Consider the following 16228-nt stretch of genomic DNA (forward strand, 5'->3'; position numbering starts at 1 on the left):
AGCGGCGCGCCCGGGAGCAGCACCGCCTCGGGGGCAGTAGGCCTGGCGGCAGCCCCCGCATTCCCGCCAACGCCGCCCGGCAGCGCCCGGAGCCGGCCCCGCCGATGCCGCCCCATTCCCGGCCCAAGAGCTGGCCTAGGGAGACGCAATCGAGCCCGCAGCGCATCGATGCGCCGCCGCCCGCGCCTCTCCGGCTCCCGCTCAGTCGGCGCCGCTGGGGGGGTCGTCCCAGTGAGCTCCGGCCCACCAGCGCCCTAGCGGCCGCCCGTGAGCCCGCTTTACCCCGCGGCTAACGCAGCCCTGCCAGCTCCTCCTCTCCACGGCCCGCCGACCCGGCCCGCCGCGAGTCTCAGCGATCCCAATCACCCAATCAATAATCAATTCTGTTTGCTCAGTACTGCTGGCTGGCCGGGCGCAAGGCGCGGTGGCCCCTCTCGGGGCGCCCCGGGGCGAGGGATGGGCTTGGGTGCCCGAGTTCCTGACCCCGTCGCCGTCCCGCCCTGGGATCTGCCTGCGCCGGTGGTGGGGGGCGCGCCCCGGCGCCTAGGTGGCGAGGGGCGGGGTGGAGGTACCCTGATTTTCCCAGTCAGGAGAGGAAACTTGGAGGCACCCCCTCCCACACCAACCCCCGGGACAGCCCGGGAAAGTTTGCCCGGAAAAAAAAAAATTGGGGGAAGTGGCTGCGGCGGGTCCCGGGGGAGGAGCCCTGGTGGCGCGGGGTCTGAGAGCAGCCCCCACCCACTCGGGCCCGCGCCCACTTCCTCCCCCGAGGGCGCCGGCGCCCGCCCGCGGGCCCTGCCATCCCCGGGGGTGCGCGGGCCCAGGCCCGGGGTCCGAGCTGGGGGCTTTGGACGCGGCGTGTGGAGAGAAGTGCGGCCCGGGAGGGGCATCGGGGGACGGCCAGGGGGCGAGGCTGGGTGGGGAAGAGGGGCGGGCGGGAGTAGCTAGCGGCCCGGGACGGGCTCGGCCGGGCCGGCGCCGCGTCCCTGCTTGCGCGCACGGGGCGGAGGCGGAGGGCCGGCACCCCCTCCCCGGACTGGGCGGGGGTCCTAGACAGGCCCGGGGCCGGGAGCGGGGGCGCGGCGCCCCCGCGGGCGGGCGAGTGACACGATCATCTCCTTTTCCTTTAAGCTTGCCTGTTGCCGACGCCGCCGCTCCAGCCGCGCAGCGGGCATAAGACTGGACCGCCGAGCCCCGGGCCGCGGCGGCGGCGGCTGAGCGCCCCCTCCGATGCCGTGACCCCCTGCCCGGGGGCGGGGGCCGGGGCTTCACCGGCCCAGGCCGCTCCCGCGCTCCTCCTCCCACCCCTCTGCCCGCCTTCTCCCCCTCTCCCCGCCCCCCGGCCCTGAACCCCGCGCACCTCGTCTGGGGACGGGGCGGGGGGGGGGCAGGGCCGCCGCTCCTCCCCGCCCCCTCCTCCTCCGGCCTCTGGAGCGATTTGTCAAACTTCCCAATCCGCCGGCAGCGCGGTCCTCCTCCTCCTCCTCCTTCACCACCTCCTCCTCCTCTGCCTCCTCCTCCCCCCGCGCTCCTCCCTCCCCGCGCCTCCCTCTCCCGCCCTCCTTCTTCCCTCCGCACGTTCGGGGATCGCGGCGGAGCGCGGAGCGGGGGGGACGCGGAGAGCCGGGGCTCAGCAGCATCCTGCGGGCGGCCGCTCTCCGGGGGGGAGGCTGAGAGCCGGCCCGCCTCGCCCCCCCGCGGGCCCGCCGCCCCTCCCTCCCTCTCCTCAGCCCGGCAGCGGCGGCGGCGGCAGCGGCAGTCGCCGGAGGAGCATCATGCCGAGGAGGAAGCAGCAGGCGCCCCGGCGCGCAGCAGGTACGAGCCGCTTCCCCTTCCTCCTCTCCTCCGCCTCCTCTTCCTCTCCTCGCCCCGCGTCTCCAGCCGGCGGCGACCCCGCTTCTTGCCCCGCTCCTCGTCCCTCTCGCTCTGGCCGCGCAGAGTAACTCCGGGGCGCCGGGCTCGCTCGCCGCTCTCCTGTCTGGTGCGTGCGCCCGCCTCACGGACCGGCGCCCCCCGGACGCCCCGCTGCGCTCTGCAACCCCCCCCCCCCGCCCCTTCCCGCTCGCACCCACTTCGGGAACCGTGCTCGCTCGCGGCGAACTGAGCCGGGCTGGGTCCCTGCCTCCTCAGCTCTCTGCCTGGCCGCGGAGAGAATAGGAAGGAGCCCTCTTCTGTCTCTTTCTGTGGGGGCGGGCGGGGTCACCTGAGTTCTCCGGGACACCTTCCGTGTCCTCCCGCGGCCGGCCGGCGGGGGACTGCCTGGTGTCTCTGCCGAGCGAAAGAGAGCGAGCGAGTGAGCGAGCGGGTCTCTTCGGCCACCTTACTGCTAATCCGATTGATTCTTCATTTATTGGGCCCAAACCGGGCACAGACGGTGGAAAGCAGAGCGCACAGGGTCTGGGTATTGTCAGATGACTGTCAAGTCGATGTTAGATGCTGGCGTTCCCTTTTCCCCTGTTTGTTTTCGCTTACCCCCCACCCTCCTTCCACTGCTTCTCCCATCCTCATCTCCTCATAGCACTTAGTTCTGGGACGTGTCAGAGTACTTTCTCCCCATCACCCCCCGCCTTTTTTTTTTCCAGGAGTGTCAACTCCTTTTAAGACTGAGCCGGGTTTTTTTTTTTTCTTTTCTTTTCTGGAAAAAGCACTGAAAGCAAAACAAAACCCACACACATAACATTATTTTGCAATAATGTCAGTTGGGGGCATGTTGCTTGGAAGAAGGGTTTCTGGCCCTTTGCCACCCTTGATTTGATGACTGATTGATTGCCCATCATGCTGCTGCCTTTGATCTATTCATTCCCAATAAACATCAATAAATCACTTGAAATGGTGAGGCCAAGCTCTGTGACGTCACTAGGGCCCTGTCAGTGCAACTTCTGGGATTTGGGGCGGATTGCTGAGAGGACCACATATGGACAGGATGTATTTTGATATGAGTAACATTCAGATGTGCAGAGGTTCAGATGCTGCCTGAAGGGGAGGGTTAAGTGGAGGTTCGTTTCTTTTCTTTCCTTTCCTTTTTTTTTTTTTTCCTTCTCTTCCTTTCTTTTCTGTTCTTTGCTTTTGTGGAAGAAGGGAGGGGAGGGAGAAGGGTCAGGGCATTGCCTGGTGCCCTTTTTGGATGAAAGTATGGTACCCATGTTGCCCCGGAGTGCCTGTAGTAGCAGTGGGGGTGATGGTGATGGTCATTTCTGTCACTTCAGCTGGCACTGCCGGTAAAGCTCACACACCGGCTGCATCTGAACTTGAGTCTTCTCACACAGGATCACAGGGAGGAAATGCTGTTCTTTCTTCTCCCAAAAATGTACTGTCCTGTTAGTGTCCTAAGAAAATCGTAGAAGAAAACAGACTTGGTTTGGGGCATATATTACAAATTTTGCTTTCTGTCCTCAGGGTTACCCAAATTTAGAAAGTTTGAAAATCCCAGTAGTGGTTGTAGGGAGGGTGCTGCCTCTCAAGTCACCTCCTGGCTGGTGCTTTTTGCCTATCCCATCTTCTACTTTAAATTCCAAGCTCAAGCAATGAGCTTATCTACCCAAAATAAACTCTCAAAGTTTGGAGGACTCCTTCACAAAGTTGGGCAGTAGGAGTGTCTTGGACTGCTTCCAGTCTTTGGGATTTTTTTCTTTCCTTTTTGGATGCACATTTGAAGGTATCTGTGTGTCTCAATCAAATGAACCATATGTGACTGCATCTTTACATTTGGTTTAGAATCCTCTCCGCCTTTGCTTCATCTTTTCTCTTCCACCTTGCCAATCTGAGACTCTTATTTGATAAATTTCTGCTAAAAATAGTAGAGGAGGAGGAAATGTGCTGTTGGTTTTATTTATCTATTTTTTTTAAAGCAACCTGTTCACTGACCTTTTTGCACCTTCTAAAAAGCCAGCCAGGAAATCTCAGGTCAGTTAAGAAATATTCATTATATAAAAACTTGACTGCACTACTAATAGGAGCTGGAAGAATGGTTTTGCTCTATCAGAATGACCCGTCAAAACGACTTTGTTTCATATTTGATTTAATTGTCTCTCTCCTGACAGGCACATTCATCAATAGCTTAATGGTCAATCAGAAGTTGGCAGCATGAGTGCTTTTTTTCTTTCTCATACCCGGGTTTTGGATTTACTTTATCAGAATGCCTCTGCCTAATGGACGTGTGGAGGAGGGGGGGAATGTCTGAAGGGCCACTTATTTAGGAGAGTGGAGGAATAAAAAAAACCTTCCACATCCAGGCTGGTGATACATATGCACAGGCCCATAAGTGCGCTGTGTGAGTTTGTTTGTTTATTTGGATGGACAAGAAACTTCCCATTTTTTTTCTCCTTTTTTCAGTTCTCCTAGCTGCAAGTTATAAGGTTCATGCCTGCGTTTGTGGCATACTGGGAGTGATGACAAATTGATTGCTTTGTACCGATAGAGAGTGGGGAAAAAGAAAGATGTCTGCTGATTGGTAACTGGAAATCCATTCCCCAGCAACCTTGAGGAGACTGGAGAATTTTTTCCCCCCTCCAAACTGAAAGGTCCGCTCAGCCATAAAAAAAGAAAAGTTGTTTTGCCAGCTTCATTAGTGTTCACCTAATTAGCTGTAAACCTGATGGATTCCTGACAGCTTTAATGATTGGAGATGACAAGCTCGACGCAGTGTCATCCAGCAGAATTAGGTTTGCAGCTAGTTTGATGTAATCAAGTTGATATTACACAGTCCTGGCTGCCTTTAGTTGTGCATTAACTCAATTTTCTGCTGCAGGTGACAAATGGGCTTTGGTACCTGGATAATCATGTCATAGGAATTAGGGCCCTTTTAATGGTCTGGGGGTAGAATAACAACCACAAAGGGCTGAGAGCTGGGGAGAGCGTGCAGACATAGCACACAGGTGCACACGGTTTTTACATCTAGGCCAAATGTAACACTGTTCTCCAGAAGGCCAGAGCAGGCTCCAAGAATCCCTGAAAAGATGTATTTCTGCCCTTTAGGATTTCTCTGTTTTTGATAGAAATTATGCACGGCTTAGTGTCTTTTCTTAAAGGGGAGAGAGAAATTTCTTCACCTGCTGAAGAGAAACCTGGGCAGGAGTTTCCTCTTTCTCCAGGCATGTAATTTTAAAGGGCTGTACATTTGTGCTGGACAAAAGCTATTGCCTGTAGAAGTTCAGAGGAGCGGGGTTACAGAGGCCCCTGTCCTTTGGGCAAAACGACCATTTTCCCACTCTCCTATGTGTAGCATTTGTTTTTCAACAAGTATTTTTTGATAATACCGGAAAAGAAAGTCAAGCAGTACTTAATAGCAGATCACGTTTTATTCTTTCCTGTTCATTTTCTGGAAGGAAGTGTAAAATCATTAAAAGCCATTGCCTAAACTCCAGCCTCCCCTCAAAAAAAAAAAAAACAATCCAACAAACGACAACTTGCCACTGACCTTTTGAGTCTTATTTGGTGAAAGAGAATAACCTTCCATGGAGTTCTTAGGTGGTCCCACTGCAAAGGTAAACCTTCAAGCATCTTGACTTCTGTCAAAGTGGTTTGGAGCCCTTAGGACCTGCTGGGGTAACAGATCACTGTGGGTCCCCAAGGAATAGGATAAGCTCATGGTGGCACAGCCTGGGGGTTTTTACTTTGCCGGTAGACACGGGCAAACTAAAAGATGGCACACCTGGCGGTGTCCAAGTAACACCATCCCAACCTTCCTAAGTCTCGTCCACATACCAGGCAGCTCCAGAGAGGAGCTTTTCTCTCTTGGAAGTACATGGAGCATTCAGGAAGGCATTTAGGCATCAGCCTTGGGAATTTATTTGCTCTCAAACCTGCCACACGTCTCTCCTTTGGACAGACGTTCTACCCTGTAGCAAGGTGACAAAATGACTGGTTTTGGTCGCTCTGTGATTCCCTGCACCCCTTTTCCTACAAAATGAAAGGAGCAATGTAAATTCTAAAAAAAGAGAAATCAAGAAGCTGAAGGGGAAAAACAAAGAGGGCAGGAGGCAAGGCTATTCCCCTGGACATCCACACAGGGGAGAGAAGCTTCCCGAATCAGCTGCTGTGCCCCCATTATCTTGACAACTGTCAGTTAGGGCTTCAGTGCTCTCCAGGGCCACCCTTGATTGTGAGCAGTTGATGTTGTCATTTGGTTCTCAGTTTTGCCTTGAGCGTGCTCGTAAACAGGAGCCAGGTAGTCAATAACTGACGTATCAGCAGTTATTCCCCAAATTGCCTCACAAGTCTGCATTTTTCCTCTTTTTTTTTTTTTTTTTTTTTAACTAAAGATTGTTTTGTAAACTGATTAGAATGAAAGGTGACTGCTCAGGGCCGGGGGAAATGCCGTGAAACCCAGGTGAGTTCCCAGAATGAAAACCCTTCGTTTCCCTGCCCTCCCTTTCTGGGTTTCTGGAGAGAGAAGGGTCACCTTCTTGAGGGCGAAGCACCTGGCCCTTTTGGGGGGCCTTTGTCTTTCCCTGGTGTCTGGCAGAGCCAGGCCGGGGCGAGGGCTGTGGATGCAGGCGGGGAAGGAGCAGGGAGAGGATAGGGAGCCCTGGTCCTGGTGCCCCACAGCCATGTTTAATCCAGTAACAGGAGCAGGCCAGTTATGCCGAGTGTAGTTTGTGAGGCTTTCCTGCTGGCCCATTTTTATTCCTGCCTGTCACTGGACAAACTATAAAAATAGCTTTAGTCTTGTAGTAAAAAAAAAAAGTAGTGTGTGTGTCTACTTTCTGTGTTTTTGTGCAGCCCAGGTACGTAGGCCTTTCAGAGAAGCTCTTTTGTAACACCCCTGTACCATCATCCTGCAGCCCGTGCAAGGAAATAGGACAGAACAACACAGTGGCATCACTCACCCCGGACCCTCTCAGGTGTTCAGTGTGTGTGTGTGTGCGTGTGTGTGTGTGTATGTGTGTGTTCTAGTTATGCTCCAAATTGTGGTTTCTCTGTCTGAAGTTAAAAATGAAAGGTGAATACAATATATTGTATTTGGTAACAATGGTATGGACTGGTACATCGAGACAGATAATGTGCAGTTGTAATTAGACTCAATAGACAGGCAGTCGTTTTTAAATTCTTTTGACACATGCATAAAATAGTCATATAATAAGATAAGATGACAATTTTATGTTAGGTTGATAAAGTGTCCCGATACTTGCATTTAAACGTCTGTAAGCCTTTAAAAAAAATCTAGACAGATTAATTCTAGTTTCCAGTATTTGCAGTTAGTCATTAAATTAATTTTCAAATTCTACTAAACAATGGCTATGAATATTTCTTTTTCTTTCTGGAGTCTTCTACCTGAATTTTAAGGAATGGATACATAGATTTGGTAGCTTTCTCAAATTTTTCAACCTTTGTAAATATTTACGTTAGACATGGGTGTAAAAATTCAGGTTACTGTTTGTGATTAGAAAGACGCTATGCATTTTTGGAAGTAGAAAAGAAAGCAGTAATAGAACATAATCTGCTTATGACCACTTGCCTGAACGACTGTCATACTCCACTTTTAGGAATCTTTATTAGAAAGATTACACAGTGTCCTTGACCAAATAGTGAATATTTTATAAGCCCCATTTAAAAAAAGACATTTTGAGCACATACACTTGATTTGATCAGCACTTAGATTCTCGGGTTTAATTACTTTCAATTCTGTAAATTATTTTAGTATTTCAACAAGAGTGGCCTAAGAGACGTATTGGGGGTCGGGAAAGCATGTTTCTGAAGGTCACATTGCCCGGACTTTTTGACCATCTCCTTACCTTATTTTTCTCAAATGTGCTAAGGTGTGGCTCTTGAAGAATAATTTAAATTTGTTTGGGCTTAATGATAAATTATTAATTTGTACTGTCAGGACACATGTTATTAATTATGACTGTGTTTTCTTCATCCAGAACAGCTGTTGGGGAAACAGTGTAAGTTCAGATTGTCTTCAAGGGGGAGGGCGCCAAAGCAAGGAATTCACCAACTTCTTGTCATTATCTTCCTGATTCCCTTGCTTGGGAATAAAGGATTGCAGGGGGCGGAGTGAATAGGGAGAGAGAAACTATTAATTCTAGACCAAGATGGGTACTGGCAAATGTTCCCTAATGTAACTTTTTAAAAAACAAGCCTAACTCCCCATGCTCTAAGTCCAGGTGAGATTCTGAGGTGGTACCTGCTTCCTTCCCCAGTCTGGTCTTGGACTGGTTTCCATTCCACCAATTTCTCTTGTTTTCTTCTTCCTCTTGGGTAGACCGGAAGGTCACGTTCACAAGTTTATAGTAGCAGAAAGCAAACTACTTTGAATGCCTGTTTTTTCCCCAAACTGGATCCCATCCCTTGGAGAGCAAAGGGCTGTTTGGTAATATACATGAAATGACTCCAATTCATTTACTTTTGATTTTCCATCCCCGTCATTAAATCTAGTCCTATGTATTCAGTTTCCTCTGAGTTCTTTGAGGAATGCATGTTGCATAAAATAGGCAATTTTTAATGAACAATTTAATGTAAATGGGTTTTGAATTTAAATTAATATTAATGAAGCCTTGAGTGAATTTATTTTGCATACGTAAAGGCTTGTAAGTCTTTCACCCATGTGCTTTCTCCTTTATGTAGTAACATTGGCTGGGTGGATTAACCAGTGCCTTTTAAAGATTCATACTTAAAAAATTAAATTGATTTTATATGTCCAATAGCGCCAACATATTATTAGGCAAAAGTGTTACTTAAGTTAAGGGGAATATACCTCATTTTTGATTAAAGCTCTCGTCTCCATTGCCCTGCCCTTCCTGAAAGCTGCAGTTGGTTTGGCACTGCTGCCAGCGAAAATACACACCAACAATAGTTACTACAATCAAGATGTTTTCTTTCTTTGCCTTACCTCTAATGCATTATGTATCCCGGGATGATGGGAAGTTCTGTAATTAATTCTGTTAAATGTAATTGCTATAATCACTTTGATGTTACACATAATAAAGGTAATATGGTAAGCGCATAAAAAATATAAACACCTTATTGTAACACTCCTGCTAAAATTCCATCTCGTCAAGTCTGGTTTGTAGACAAGTGTTCTCAACTCTTTTCGGTCATAGGTGACAATTTATCCGAGCTGTATTCATTGATATTCTAAAGGAGAGTCAGTGATTGGAAAGGATGGGCCTTGGCTTGAAAGGGTCTTCAGGTTGGTTGCCTAGGAATCTTAGTTCCCCTTTCCTTAAAGATGTGGCTAATTAAGAAAAGGTGACCATTTTTTCTGGAGAGGAGACAGGTAAACACTTCAGAAGGGCCTATGGAATCAAGTAAGAGGTATAGGAATGGAAGAGGAGCTCAGAGAAGAATGAGAGTGGAGTTTTCAGATCAGGGGAGAGGCTTTTCTGTAGGTTTTCTCATCCTCATGGTGTGGGATTATGGGAAGTGCCGTGTGTGCACGTGTGTATGTGTGTGTGTGTGTATGTGTGAGAGAGAGAGAGAGAGACAGAGAACATAGGAGCATGTGCTTATCGGTAACAAGAGAAAGCCACCTTTCTGTAACAGTGCAATAAGGGAAATTAGCACAGAACATATGCTTTATTATTATTATTTATTACTATTGTTATACACCTTTCATGGGGGCATCTGAGGACCGTGCCTGACTGTTGCACATCCCGCCACGGAGTTGGCCAACGTTGCCTGTTTGACGGAAACCTGAGTGATCTTTGAGACTCCCCCTGCCACATCTCCATGCACCTACCCTGGATCCAGGCCACTGTAGGACATAAGTTTGCCAGAGACCCCAAGCACACAGTTCTTGCAGGATGTTTCCAAACACGTTCAAATTCTTCTTTGCCATCATAGCTTGCAGGAGGTGGAGGATGTGGTGGGAGAGGAACCTTGTCGTTTAATTTTCTCCCTGTGGATAACCAGGAATCAACCTAGCAGGGAGGTTTGACCCCCGTCATCAGCCGGGCCCTGTCTCTTGTACTACAAAGGCCAAGAGGTCTCATGACCTGGTGTTGGCCTGAAGGCTTGGGTGTGAATTCTCTGCATTTATATTTTGTTTTTCGGTGTGTTGTAAGGCATGGAGTCTGTGAATCAGGCATACACAGAAAGAAAATAAGGGTAAGTGGATGTGTGAGAAGGGGATGCCTCTTCTTTGGAGGAAGAAAAAGGTGTTTGCGGATGGTGCTGAGATGCAGTGACAGCAAGTGGTTCCCTCGACTGTGCCTGAGGCCCAGGGAGCTGGGTCTGGCTGTTGCTTTCACGGGCTGGCTGCAGAACAGGCTGGGAAATCAGGGTGCTGCGGAAGGCTGGGCAGGGCCTGTCTCCTGGGCACCAGGCCTAGCATCCCAGCCTGCCAGGTGAACAGGGGCCGAGGACAGGGTCTGGGGGTCCCAGCCTGTGCCTGGGCTGCATCGGGCCAGCCACCAGCCCTCCTGCGGTGACTTTCAGCTGGTTTTGATGGTGAGGATGATAAAAGGTCTGAGAACTCCATAGGCCCCTGTAATCAGGGCCAGTGCTGACATCCTTCTCAAGTTTGACAGCTTCTTCCTTTTCTCTCCTCACCGCCAAGCCTTTCTCAACTGAATTTCCCCGCCCTCCTCTCTCCTCCCTCCCTCCCCGCCGCCCACCCCTTCCCTCCCTCTCCCCCTTTCTGTATGTGTCTCTCTTGTTTCATGTTCTTGATCAGTCTCAGATGCTGGGAATTATTTTTTTTCGGGCGGGAGGGGGAGTGTTGCTTTAGGTTTGTGGGTTGGGCAGGTGTGAGAGGAAGTCTGTGTGTTTTTTTTTTTTTGTACTGTAGGCCTGTTGCTAATTAATGTTCCTCCATAAGATTCTGTCGGAGTTGAGTAATGTTTTTGATCTTTATGCCTGATAACTGCATACTTAATGAGATTTCAAAGCTGTGAGTGCAGCTCCCTACAATTATTGACAGATGCCTTTTCTTTGCCATTGGGTTCAGCTTCATAAATCCTCTTGCCGTAATGAGGTTCAGCAGTGCCACCCTGGCAGTGAGCTAATGAAAGGGGGGAGGGCGAAGCGGCTCAGGGCTGTCTGACACATTTTTTTCCTTTAAAATTTACTATGCAGATGTCAAGCTGCGGACGATTACTTCAAACATGCTAATTTTTATCTTGCTTTTGTGTCAGCCCTTTGCCATGAAAAAATAAATAAATAAAAGGACCAACCTTACTCCACTTCATTTCTTTTCCTTTTTTTTGCCCCCAAAGTCACATTTTTTAATAACCCGTGGTGTGTGACTGCTGGGGACTTTGACACGCGTGTGGCCTTTTGCAGGTATCCAGTGGCAGAGCCGTGTTTTTTTTTTTTTTTTTTTTCCCCTCCCTTGCCATCAGAAGGGCAGGGGGAGGATAAAAGTGTGATTTCCCCAGGCCTCCCATCAGCCTGCCCTAAGTATGCACTTGAAACGTCGGAGAATTCATTTCAGAGTTCTGAAACTAGATCCCGGTGAAGAGCCGCGCCATGCCAAAGAGTCGATTTCCTTTTCAGCGGAGTCATACATCACTGACCCACCCTTCTCTCCTGACAGAATGACATATGTCATTTATCATATGGGCCCCAGCCAGACACGGGGAGGGGAGGGGAAGCCCGGTCCATGTGATGCTGCCTCGTCGTCGTCCTCCTCCTCCCACTGTACACAGTACGGCTGGCTTGCAGAGAGAGCACTGCTGATTTGGCGAGAGGGAGGAGAGAGGAGAGAGGAGACTCAGGGGCGCAGGGAGGAGAGCCTGCTTCGTATGGATGGCTGGGCGTGTGGCGGGGCGGGCACGAGATTGGCAGAGGCATGGACGAGGTTATGTTCTTTCACATTGTCTGCTGAGCCACGCAGCTCAGCCTCTGACGCTCTTCTCACTTCCCCCACCCCCCCCACATTCCTTTTCTCTGTTTTTCCTTCTTTTATTTCTCCCCCTTTAGTAGTCAAGGGAAAAAAAAAAAAAAAAAAGAAGAAGAAGAAGCAGGGCTGACAGGTATCATTCAGCCTCCCTGGCTAGTGAGGGGTGGTATAAATGAAGCTCAGGGCTCCTGGCTTCACATGATTCAGACATGCGTTATTGAAGATGGATGTTCCTTAAAAGAAGATTGATGGTGAATCCTGGGCTTAGGGTGCCATTTATCATTTTGAATATTATTTAGACTTGCCGTGTAAACCTGTAACTTGAGAGTTGGAAGAGCCGGGGCAGGGTAGAGGCCTGTGTGTGTGTGCGTGTGTGTGTGTGTGTGTGTGTGTGCGCGCGTGTGTGTTTCCATCGATTGGCCTTGAATTATCATTGCTGCTGACCAGACACAGGCCCTCCCATTTACAATACAGAAGACACCACCTCCCATAAAGGAGGGACGGTTTAATTTTGAATAATTTCCAAGGACACAAGGAAAAATGAAGTATCTGTGATTTACACTAAAGCTAACAGGCAACTTCTCTCTCTCTCCCTCTCTCTTCCCCAACAGAGGCAGTCACGTACGAAACATTAAAATATAAACAGAGCTGTACTTGCCGAAGCCAGGACCCTTGCCTGATTTTTTAAACTCTGTGACATGGTTAAAAAAAAAAAAAAATCTGTATCTGCAAAGCTTAGCACAATATAACTATTCAAAAAATAATAATAATATCGGTTGGCTTGGTTAGTAGTGCGAGAATGAAGAAACATAGACTTCCACGTCCCAGGAATATTTCAGTTAAAAAATGATCTAACCCTGTCCCTGCTCCCAGCAGCCTCCCCCCATTTTGTGTCTGCACTCGGTCCCCCTCCGCAGGCCCCCGCAGACCCCTGCCAGGACTGATGTGGACAGCTGTTTCCGGGCCCCACCGGCTGATCACTTCTGGTTCTTTTGCACCCTGAGCTCTGCTCTGGGACACCCCCACCTACTGGAAGGACGTAGGGACGCAGGCTGGCTCACTGACCGGGCCCCCAGCTGCTGGGAAGCATCAGTAAAGCGGCCTTTCCCCTCCTGCTTTAGAGGCCTGCCGCTGGTTTCCCCGGTGGAAAAACGGAAACAGAAACTGCTGGCCTCCCTGCTCCGTCTCCTCCGCTAGGAGAGCCCCGATAGTGCAAATTTAATTGTCAGGCATTCTGTTAAATACGTGACTTTATTTGGGTCCACTAATTAAATTTAGGGCTTCTTGTATGACTTTTCGTGTGGACATTAATTTAAAAAAATGATGGGACAGAAAGTTAGACCGGGGTCGTTTTTTATCTAAAGAAATGAGAATCGAGAATTTGTGGAAGGGCTGAACGTTCGTATCTTGCTGCTTTCCTGGACAAACTTTTCCCTGACGTGTAAAAAGCCTGTATCTCCCGTGAACGGGAAACAAATGGGAACGTGGCGTATTCACTCATCAACTCCATGCAACTTTGTGTGTGTGTGTGTGTGTGTGTGTGTGTGTGTGTGTGTCTGTTTATTTTGAAATAACTTTATTAGCAGCCTGACACTGTGCATAGGCTGACTTAGGATTCACTTTTGGTGTTGTCCAGCTGCTGCCAAAAATCGGGTAGAATCAGATTTATATCCTTTGTTGGTGCCTGGAATCACATCTGACAACAGAAAGATGATATTGTTTCTTGCCGAGACTTCAAGGAAGAAAGCAAAACTTTGATCCTCTGCCCTTGCACTTGGGCAGTGTTGGAGGTAATTGGAGTACAAGTGCCAATTTGCAGGAACAGTTGTAAACACCTTGGATACAAATGCATCATCCCATTTTTACTGATTAGGAAAACTTTGCTATTAATAGGTGCAAAGTCCATTTCAGGTGTAATTGGTAAGGAACTGAGTGCACTCATGGGAAGAAACCTTGTTTTGTTTTTTGTTCGCTTCTCTTCTTATCCCCTTTTCTCAGTTTTATGGCTGGAGACATGATTTATTGCAGCCATCCATCTTGGGGGCTCATCCATCACACCCGGGTTGCTAGGAGATTGTGGCAGCAGCTGTTTGCTCTGAATCAGACAGAAAAGTTGTCAATCATCAAAGGCAGGTGAATAGCATTAGAAACACGCTATTGTCAGACGGAATAATTAATCAAAGAGAGAAAAGATAATTAAAAAGATATGACCCTTGCAAGTACTTGCTCTGGGTTGCCTGGAAAAAAAAAAAAAAGGAAAGAAAGAAAGAAAAAGAAAAACTGCCTGGTCTTTTCTAGACACTTAAGCAGCTGAGGGCTGATAAAATATGCACTCTGCAGTGCATAGTTTTTAATTAATTGAAAAAGGTTCAACATTCAAAGACGATGCTGGAGAAAAGTCTGATTATGGGCAGAAGTAATATTTATTGTTTGCATGAAGGGCTTGACACAGAGTTCTAACTTTCTGTCACAAATCTCTGGCTTCCCTGGCTGGAGGAGGCATGGCTGGGGTCTTCAGGTAGCCTCCCAGCATCCTTCCTCTAAGCTCCCCTAGCCGTCACGCTGGGCCATTCAGGAGAGCTTCAGACCCGAGGAACAGGAGTGGAGCCTGCAAACCTGGACCACACGCCACTCCACAGTCCCAGGGAGTCTAGACAAGTGAATTCCTTAGATCACAAGAATTTTTTTTTTTTTTTAGTGAAGATGGGAGACTTGCAAAGCATGCCATGAAGTCCACCTTCAGGGTCCATGGAGAGAGCACCGTATCATTTCACCTGCCTGGGAACATGTTCTAAATGGAACATGCTCTAGGTCCCGAACGGAAACTTGTAATCCATCTTGGTGTGGCCCCAGGAAGTGCACCAGTGACTCACATCCTGAGTGATCACCTGGCATCACATTCTGAAAAGATCCCCACTTACAATCCAGAAATAATTTTGGGTGCCCATTTCAGTCACAAAAATATTCATAGATTAGGAAGTTCATCCTTGCCTTTTCTGAAGCTAAAATATTCTGGAGAAATTGGAAAATGTATTAAAGACTCAATAGAAAGTGGCATATCTGGAGTTGCTTTTCAGTTAAATATGCTGCATGCCCTGAAACAGATCTACTCTTTTATTTTTGGATACTATGCTTGATTTTCACACCATTCTCCTCCCAAAGAATAGCAGGACTTCTAAAATTAGCAGGAGGAAAAAAGGCTTTGAATATTAGAATTCCTGAGAAGGAAGAAAGTCACACTTTTTTTTTAGTTGGACACCGTTTTCAGGGTGTAGCAGATCAAGAACCCCATCCCTCAGCTCCCCATGCACAGCAGCCCTGGGGATGGGTTGCCAAGCATCACATGGGAGTCCCCAGGGGCTATCCCTCATGGTGTGATGTCCACCTTCTCCCTTGGTACACTGGGAGCCCGCTAGGGGTGACAAAACCACCACTCTGGCCTTTTGGTGAGAGAGAGAGAAAGAAAGAAAGAAATATTCAGATTAGAAAAAAGCACCCGCCTGGCTTGCTGGAGCCCCTCAGAGACATGTCACCTGTTCAGGTGGCTGGAGGAGCGTTCTTGTTCAGAACTTGACCTCCAGGAGATGGATGACTGTGACTTCAAGTTTCTGCTTGAGTCCTTGAGCTGCTATCCCCTGGTGGCCTTCTGAGCCTTTGAGTAAAGCTGGGAGTTTCCTGACCACATAGCGGTTGTCCCTTGAAGTTCAACATTTTCTTGGGTAATGCCTGCCCTTGACCTACAAGGGCCGTGCCGTTGGAGAGCCAGCGATGCCAGAAGATGCCTGGCTGGGGCTGGAGAGCTTCAGTTAGGTAGCTTATGGAGTTCAGGGAGTCAAGAGGCCCTCCTGTCACCCATGAGCTCTGGCTGTTTGGAGATGGGCAGTGGGGGTAGTTCCTTTTGGCGCTTGAAGAGAAATTCTTGTAGTTGCCATCTCCCCATTCCAAATAACTGCTGAGAAAACACATTGACTAATGTCAACCAGAGCAGTTCCAAAATGTGGTGGCTCATCAGGGAAGGGCAAAGGAAGAGAGTTCTGTGCGAGTCACTTATGGTAGCTTTGTGAATTCACAGATAAAAAGTATCAACCTTTAGTGCTGGTGAAATCAGATTGAAATTTGCTTCCCCTTAAAAAAGGGAAACAAAACCCAGGGGAAAAAGGGAAAGTCTTCAAGTGTGGAGAAGTTGGTGCAGGTCGTTTTTTCTGGAGCTGTGGCTGGGATCTAATGTCCTCTCCAGTAACCCCTGGCATCTGTTTAAATGATGCACAAAATAAATGAGAGACAGAGAGAGGGGCCCCAAGGGAAGGGTGGGTTGCTTACTCTTTAGAGGTTTTGGTTTTATGAGTGTCCATTTTGACCAGAATTTCAGCGTCTCCCCTTGACAAGGGAGGGGGAACAGACACGGGTCTCTTGTGTCGCAAGGGTGTGCCAGGATAGGGTACC

General features: G+C 49.0%; 1 protein-coding gene across 1 annotated transcript in view; it reads left to right on the top strand.

Moving 5' to 3' along the window:
* Window positions 1–456: 456 nt before the first annotated feature.
* Window positions 457–16228, top strand: part of TSHZ3 (teashirt zinc finger homeobox 3) — a 68295-nt gene continuing 52523 nt past the window's right edge. Inside the window, exons 1-2 of the mRNA XM_065898358.1 lie at window positions 457–568; window positions 1731–1815. Of these exons, the coding sequence (XP_065754430.1) occupies window positions 457–568; window positions 1731–1815 (197 nt within the window). The remainder of the gene's footprint in view (window positions 569–1730; window positions 1816–16228) is intronic.

This window comes from Phocoena phocoena, chromosome 20 (genome assembly GCF_963924675.1).
Source record: "Phocoena phocoena chromosome 20, mPhoPho1.1, whole genome shotgun sequence".
NCBI classification, from domain to species: Eukaryota; Metazoa; Chordata; class Mammalia; order Artiodactyla; family Phocoenidae; genus Phocoena; species Phocoena phocoena.